The sequence below is a fragment of the Vanacampus margaritifer genome, chromosome 11 (assembly GCF_051991255.1).
Source record: "Vanacampus margaritifer isolate UIUO_Vmar chromosome 11, RoL_Vmar_1.0, whole genome shotgun sequence".
Classification (NCBI taxonomy): Eukaryota; Metazoa; Chordata; class Actinopteri; order Syngnathiformes; family Syngnathidae; genus Vanacampus; species Vanacampus margaritifer.
In genome coordinates, this window is record NC_135442.1 from 14,554,690 (window position 1) to 14,563,431 (window position 8,742).

The 8,742-nt window shown below is 42.1% G+C and overlaps 1 protein-coding gene across 1 annotated transcript; it reads right to left on the minus strand.

Moving 5' to 3' along the window:
* LOC144060841 (uncharacterized) lies at positions 1–6,147 on the minus strand. The gene is made up of 8 exons (XM_077580716.1): positions 5,953–6,147; positions 4,765–4,910; positions 2,936–3,051; positions 2,687–2,811; positions 1,235–1,524; positions 952–1,040; positions 697–880; positions 1–463 (listed from the first exon to the last, which is right to left on the minus strand). Exons 1-8 carry the CDS (start codon positions 6,008–6,010, stop codon positions 317–319), a joined length of 1,155 nt encoding a protein of 384 aa, XP_077436842.1. The 5' UTR covers positions 6,011–6,147; the 3' UTR covers positions 1–316.
* Positions 6,148–8,742: the final 2,595 nt, after the last annotated feature.

Sequence of the window (8,742 nt, forward strand, 5' to 3'; positions counted from 1 at the left end):
TTCACTTTAATTATTCACTTTTATTGTTCACTTTATTTTATCACTTCAAAACACTCAAGTGGAAATTAACTAATTGGAACGTCATGTCTCTTCATATTTCACATCCCTGGCACTTAATATTCCACACATTTTTTTATACCACAATCCGTAGTGTGGCCTCCATGACATGAAATTGTACAGTTACATCGTTGCATCGCTAAGCTAAACAGTGGAGAACAACAAAAGGTGGCAGTAGTGAGTACTAGAATTAAACTAATTGCTGATTGGCGTCCACAAAGTGGTCATCCAGACAGGAAGCTGCATTCGGACGGCGACGTCACATCAGCTGGATACTAGTCAGCAACGCAGACCACACCTCCAACCACTTGATGCTTCGCAGGTCTTGAATTTGATATTTGTGATCCATCTGGTGGATGTCGTTAAAGGTCAGGCGAAAAGTGTCGGCGTCACACCAGATGACAATCTGGATGAGGACAAATCAGAAAGTCAATAAGTACTCAATCAGTAAATGTAGTTTCTACAGGTGCATTTTCACATGTGGACATCTCTACTTGCGCCCACTTCAATTTATGCTCGTATTGGATTGATATTTTGGATTTTACGGATGCTAGGCCTCATCATAGATGCGCACTACAGAAAAAGCTTCAAAAGAAAAACACTTCCAAGTGTGACCAGATCAAGATCAAGTGGTGTGACCTTGAAGTCGAGTCCGGGTCCAAAGGGCCGTTGCTCTGGAAAGTTCTCCTGCCTCTTTTCACCCCACGAGCCGTCCACCATGGAGTTGAGCACGACGGTTCTGCTTTCAAAGTTGAACCTCAGGTGCAGCGCCGTCGCGTCGTCATCGGGGTGGAGGTCGCGCCCCAGCAGGTTGACGATGAGCCTGCCGCGCAAACACACAAAGTCGTCGTGGTAACGGGCTTCTTGACCTTGGGGCAGGGCGTGGCTTATTACGTCTCTGCTTTGGGATAGGCTCGTCCTCTGATGACTATGCTGCGGTTCACGCTGAGACCGTCATCGAGCGCACCTCTGAATCCGCCTTTCTGTACACGCACAATTGAGAAAAAATTTCATTTTAATCATTTATTTACAAAAGACAATAAAAACGATCCTTTTTATGTCATTGTGGACAATATGGACAGATATTTCCAAAGATGACCTGAAAAAGGTCAGCTTACTTACAACACGGGGAGCTTATAATGCTATTCAGCATTCACAGCAAAAACCATTAACTCACCGAGTTGGCAAGCACGGGGAGCATGCACGAGCATGTGACATTGTGAGAGGAACACGCCATCCCACTGGCCGAGCTCGTGCAGATCTCGGGCTCCCGATTGGTCGGCGGAGCGGTGGTCGACGTCAGTGGGTAGTGGGGAGGGTGGGAGGTGGGGAGGGCGGGACAGGTAAGATTAGGAAGAGCGGGGCATGTAAGATCAGGACATTTCGGGAGGGCGGGACAGGTAAGATTAGGAAGAGCGGGGCATGTAAGATCAGGACATTTCGGACAGGCAAGGGATGGGGTCTCGTCTGCAGAGAAAAAAGAAATCCATTTGAAAGGACAGTGCACATTAGCAGACATGCAAACGTTGTTTGTCATGCGTCTTCTGAAGACACAGGACGTCTGCCTTTTCTTTCAGGGTCGCTAGCGCCACTCTTACTTTTTGAGCATGATGGCATAAGTCATTTGAAAAAATACCGGAGTCTGGTTGCCATCAGCTGTATGACTGACTTAAAAAGAACTCTGGCAATTACTAAGTAATCATCTGTGCATGAAGAAGTCATGCTTCCAAAGTAAGCTATAAATAAACATTCAAAGCTAAATGAACTCATTCACTGCCATTGACGACTATAGACGTCAAAAATTCATGTGAACTTTTTCTATTCAACTTTTTTTTCCCATTTCATTTCATTTTTTATGAAAACCTAGAATTTATTTTTGTTGTATATTTATAACAGATATAAAATTTGTGATTAATCTTGAGTCAACTATTGAAGTCATGCGATTAATTTCGAATAAAGATTTTAATCGTCTAACGCCCGTTATTTTTAATACTTTTTTTTTAAATTAGGGGCGTCAGGTGATACATTTTTTTAAATTGTAATTAATCACATGACTTCACTAGTTAACTAACGAATAATCACAAATTTTATATCTGTTCTGAATGTACAAAAAAAAAAGATCTAGGTTTTCATACTCTTGTAGCAAGTGGAAAAAAACTAATAGAAATAGTTCAAATGAATTTTGGACGTATATAGCCGTCAATGGCAGTGAATGCGTTAACAAGTAAGTGATCGTGTGCTTGATGCCAAATATTGCATGTTTAAAACTAAGGTTGTCTATTTCATTTTTAACAAAAACTAATTTTGTTCCTAAATGCCATTTTCAAAACTGCACTTCCAATTAATTGACAAAACCCGGTGTGTTTTTTCCCGAATGTTACTATGAAAGTAACAAGTAATTAGCAAAGTAACTAAGTTACTTTATAATCACTTTCTCAATGTCAATGTGGCAACACATGGATTTGGATTGGATTGGACCAGGAATCCCGTCTCAATCTCCTCACCTGGAAAAGAAAGTTCCATGCAAAAAGAACGAGTCCAATTTTGCTGGGACGTCACATTACTAACCGCATTGTCGTAGCGACACGCTAAGGTAATGCAGCCACAAATCAACAAAGTGTGGACTCACCCACAGGGCGCTTGCAGATGTAGGCCAGGTACCTGTCGCAGTCCTTGGTGTACCAACCACTTTGCGTTATCACAGTGCAGTATCCGCTACTAGGTTTTTCGTGCAGCGGACCAGGACCCCATTGCCTGAAACAGGCAACAAGCTTTCACACAAGGGATTTATAAATTGGTGGCCCCCAACCTCCCAGAGCGGATTTCAGGCACAGAGATTTTTCCTGCTCCAAGCACTGAGTAAAGAAATGGCACTTACGACACTACTTGAAAGTAAAGCGTTCCATCAACCCACTTCCACTCTGAGTAATACTGATAAGCACGCCACAGGCCGATCCAGATAGCGTTCCTGGGAAATTGTGAACGCACCCAGTTCTGCAAGAATGGTAGAGAGAGTAAAGAAACGTTTCCATTAGCCCGGTTCCTTGCTTGGCCCTGCGTGGACGCATTTCCAAGACTTTTTGGGGCACAAGCGTTTACGATGGAACCGCTTTTCAGAACCATCTCGGAGCTAGCCTTTTTTTAAAGTTAAAGTACCACTGATTGTCACACCCAACTAAGTGGGGCGGAATTCCTTCTCCGCATTTGACCCAGGGAGCGGTGAGCCGCAGGGGCTGCGCTTGGGAATCATTTGGTGTTCTAAGCCCCCAATTCCAAACCTTAATGCTGAGTGTCAAGCCGGGCGGCATTGGGTTCCGTTCTTATTGTCTTTGGTATGACCCGGCCGGGGATTGAACCCACGACCTCCCAGCCTCAGGGCGAACACTACCGCCACGGCCAATGAGCTGATTTTTGAATCAACGCAAAACAGTGTCCGTTTTCAAGTTATGAAAATGAAAGAGCGGGAGCAAAAGGGAGCGAGAGAATGAGAGATACAATACAGAGAGATTGATCAAGATTGAGAGAGAGAAATGGAGAGAAATATATAGAGAGAAAAATAGAGAGGGAAATCGAAAGAGAAATAGAGAAACAGAGAGAGAGAAAGAAATAGAGAGCGATTGATAAAGATTGAGAAATAGAGAGAGAAATAGAGAGAGCGTAAGAGAGAAATAGAGAGAGCGATTGATAAAGAAAGACTGAGAGATAGAGAGAGAAATAGAGAGAGAGAAATAGCGAGAGAGAAAGCAATAGAGAAATCGAGAGGGAGTGAAAGAGAGAGAGAGAAATATAAAGAGAGTGAAAGAGATTGAGCGATAGAGAGAAATATATATAGAGAGAAATAGAGAGACAGAGAGTGAGAAAGAGAGCATAAGAGAGAAATAGAGAGAGAGCGATTGATAAAAGATTGAGAAATAGAGAGAAATGAAGAGAGAGAAATATATAGAGAGAGAAATATATACATAGAGAGCAATAGAGAGAAAGAGAGAAATAGAGAGACAGAAAGAGAGAGAGAGTGCAATTGATAAAGATTGAGAGAGAGAAATAGAGAGATAGAGATTGAGAAGTAGAGATAAAGAGAGAAATAGAAAGAGAGAGAGAAAAAAATAAAGAAATAAGAGAGCAAGAAAGAGAGAGCGAAATGGAGAGAGGAATAAAAAGAAAGATAGAGAGAAAAAGAGAGAAATAGAAAGAGGAGGAAAAATAGAGAAATAGAGAGTGAGAACTAGAGAGAGAAATAGAAATAGAAAGAGAGGAGGAAAAATAGAGAGTGAGAAATAGAGAGAGAAATTGAGAAAAATATAGAGAAATAGAGAGATATAAATAGAAAGAGAGAGAAAGAGAGAAATAGAAAGGGAGAAATAGAGAGATAAATAGAGAGAAAGAAATAGAGAGAAATAGAAATAGAAAGAGAGAGAAGGAAAAATAGAGAAATAGAGAGAGTGAGAAACAGAGAAATAGAAAAAATATAGAGAGATAAATAGAAAGAAAGACAAAGAGAAATAGAGAGAAATAGAGAGAGAGAAATTGAAAAAGAGAGAGAAGGAAAAAGAGAAATATGGAGAGTGAGAAATAGAGAAAGAGAAAAATATAGATAAATAGAAAGAGAGAGAGAGAAATAGAAAGAGAAATAGAGAGAGAAAGAGAGAAATAGAGATAGATGGAAAGAGTGAAATAGAGAGAGAGAGAGAGAGAGAGAGAGAGCGTCACCTGCTCATTTCTGTCCCAAATGCTGGCCAGGAGGCCTCCCTTGGAGTAACAGCTGTGTAGAGCTCTTTGCCAACTCTGATAGTCGTTTGAGAAATAGTAACAGTGTTCCTTGTAGCGCCGCCAGTTGGTCGGACATTGGGAGAGCACTGGAAAAACAACAAGATGAGAAACACACCAAAATCCACCACACATGACCGCATTCATTGCATATACAGTAAAAATGATAGCTAGTCCAGGGGCTTGTCATGTAACATAGCAATGAACGTCTCTGCCATTCCAAGTGGTGTCCTTAGGGGGCGCTATAGGACAATTAAGGTCACATGGGGCGCAGACACTTCTAATAGGCCTACAGTATACGTCCCCGATCCATCAGGCAGGGCCTACGTATAGTGGCGCAGATGGGATTTTAGAACTGGGGGGGGGGGGGGGGGGGGGTGACAGGGACTAAAACATTTAATTAATTAATATTGGATAAAATCTAAACAAAGATGTAGCAGCTGACATGTATATTTTATAGTTCCGGTATTTCAATTCCGCTATAGCCGACATGTCAAGCATTATCTAGCTAAGGAGAGAAAAGTTACAAACACCGACTGAATATTGTTCATTCTATCTTTCAAATTGAGCAAACACCTTTTTTGTTTGTTTTTGTTTACAGTGTATTAAAAGACTCGAACTGTGACGGTGTGTTCGGTTGAAAATCGCAATTTAGAGATCTAATAACTGTCGCCAAAGTAGCGTGCTCCCAGCGCTTCCCAGCCTTATAAATGCACAACTAAGCACGTAAAGTTACTACAAAGAAACACTTGGTGGGGTTGTGCACGCACGGCTCTCATTTAAGATAAAAAAAAACATAGGAAAAGTGCATACAAGCCGAGCGTTGTGGCGTAGGCCTACTTGTTGCGTCTCCGTGGCGACTCGGGCGCCTTGAAGTGCACAGTATGATTTTTTTATTCCCATAAAATTCTAAATTGCTGTTATTTTTTTGATAGTCCTTTGCCATTTAAAAAAAAGTCTCAAGAGCTCACAATGAGTGCAATGACATTTTTTAAAGGAAAACCTCGATAAGAGTTGAACTCGGAATTAAAAGAATATAACTTCATTAGACTTTTGGACAAAGTATTGCGGCGGGGGTGGTGGGTGGGGGTTATTTTTCATCCAAAGTTAATTAAGTAAGTACACTCTCACCTGAACAAGTCCACCAAAGGACAAAGGTAACAAGGAAAGTCACTGCATGAATCCTCATGTTCGGAACTTCCACTGGACGGAAACTAACAGCAGGGGCACACTTAGCAGCAGGGGATCACCGAGTCAACTGCGTCGCACCTCCCTCCGCCCTCTTGTCCCCAGATCACAATGATACCACGTCACAAGCAGACGAAACAAGGGGGGAAAAAGCTTTGCGGGACCCTGTGCGACGTCATTTCAAAGCCTTGAAGACCTGTGTGACGTCATTTCAAAGCCTTGTAGCCTAATAATAATAACTAGAAAAATTCCCGCGGAAATTTTGAATGGGACTGCTGACTCTTGTAAATGAGCTGAACAGTTTAAAATTTAAACGACTGGAATCGGTCAAGAAATGTGGAAGTTAACCATAATCAACATCAACTAAAAGTATCTTACTGTCCATAAAAAAATGTAAATGAGCTGAACAGTTTAAAATTTAAAGGACGAATCGGTCAAAAAATGTGGAAGTTAACCATAATCAACATCAACTAAAAGTATCTCACTGTCCCTTTAAGAAAAATGCACTTTCACGCACACACATTTGACTTGGAGACGTCACGCACCCATATTCCATTGATATTGTATGAGAGATGCACACCTGGAACAAAAGCCTCTCACGACTTAATGGTTCAAAAAATGGCTCGTTAGAACGGCCAGGGTTTGGGGAACACGAGCATGTTCTAATTTTTTTAATCGGATGAAAAATGACCAAATGAGAGCAGGTTGAAAACTTATGATTTATCCAAAATAAAGAGGAAAAAAGAGGCGAATTTAACATGGAAAAGATAGGCGAGTTAGTCCGACTTCTCCTCGCTTAAAGTGAAAATAAAGGTACTAAATGACACCTTAGCCAAATAAAAGTTAGTTTGTCTGAAAGAAGAGACTTGTCACTACAAAATGTGAGAATTTGATGCCTAGTGAGCAAAGATTGTGGCCATGGTGACGAGTTGAAGTGAAACTTTTGGAAATAGATTTTTCTGCCCTCTTGTGGGTCACAACTTAAGGGGTGACCAAGTTGTCCCGCCAACGGGCCTCCTTTTTGTTCAATATTAGAGTCATACTGTAAATGGTATATCCCATAATGGCGGGACATGGGTGTGAAGTTCCACACACTCTTTGACCGTCCTGTTATGGTGAATGAATGAAATTGATATCTACGTAAAAGAGGCTAGTGGCATGTTAATAAGCACATGGTGGTATTTCTGTGAATGGAGGGGCGATCACAGTGGGATTAGTGGTCATTGTGGAGCCTAACTGGCTTTACACAAGCATGTCAAGGGTAAGATGGCAAGGAGAGGAGGGGGCGGGGGGCAGGCAAAAAAGAAAAAAAAAGACACGAAGGGGGTTGGGGTGAGGGTAACCTGAATGGGGTTGCGTCTCAGGAGCAGCAGTGGCTTCCAGTCTTTCTGGGGGTACAGAGGAAGAAGAGGAGGAGGAGGCAGAAGAAGGGGCCGCTCGCCGCCCCTGTCCTGGGGGGGGTCGGCCAGGCGAAGTAACCGCTGCAAACGCCTACACACTAAACTTATGGGCAGCCGATGAGGGCCGTACTCTGACGGAGGGGCGGAGGGAGAAAGGGTGGATATTATGGAGGGGAGGAGAGGAAGTGGAGGACATGATGCTGAAGGAGAGGAACTGCTGCTTGCGAAGAAAGGCTACACGCGCCCACACCCATGTAGACTACTCAAACATTAAAAAGAGACATATGATATTTTTCTACAAATTAAGACAGTTATCCTGTGTTTCAATGCTTCATCAAACTATTTTTTATAGTCATGAGAGGGGCCAACATCAAAATGTCAACTTTGCACACCGTTTAAAGGTACATTTTCTGGCATCGATGGTATTTTAGCTATATAATTTCACCCATATGGCCAGTTAGCACTCTCAACTATGAACAATCAAAGAGTATTTCTTCTATAAAATGTCACCTTTTATAATATACACACGCCAGGGGGACACTTACCGGACAGCGCCGTTTCCGACACGGCGGGTGCCGTGGTCCCTGCAGTGGGAGTCGTCTGTCTCTGCAACCCTGAGGATGACTCTGCTGACCTCTCCGACTGATGATGTGCCGGAAGAGGGAAGTACGGTAGCAGCTGCTGCTGATGCGGACGAGGAAGAGGACACAGCAGGACTGGTTCGCACATCCGCTGCATCGGTTGTTGCAGGCCTCTGGGGGGCGCTGGTCCCCTGGTTGGAGGCACCTATCCAAAGAACGCATAAGCAGCGAGATTTAAGATGGAGCAAGAGTGCGCTCGATTTGGGAGTTCGTGAAACTAATGCGGGCGGAACATTAGAGGTGGGTTTTTTTCTTGAATTTTTTGGAAATCGAGCTGCCTATTTGTTGCATTATTAATATTGTTGGTTTGGACTTGCACTACTTTAATGTGACTTTTGCGATGCATGTTGTTGACTGTGCACGTTGATCAATAAAGCGTTAAAAAAAACTTTTGTGAAATCGAAATATATTAATTATACAGATTTGCGCACATATCATTATCGCCATTAACTGTCCTCTTTTGGGTTCTTAGTCAATTTGTAAAAGTGTTTGATTTGTTCAAAAAATAATGATAATAAAGTTTTGAAATGACGGACAGGTGATGCTAAGTTGTGTCGAGCCATTGTGCTATGGGGAGACAATGAAAATAAGCAACATTTATTTTATGAAGTTAAATTATTATTAACTTATATTTTACTGCAATATTTACACAAATTAATAATTTTTTAAGGCATTTTGCCTAGATGCTACTT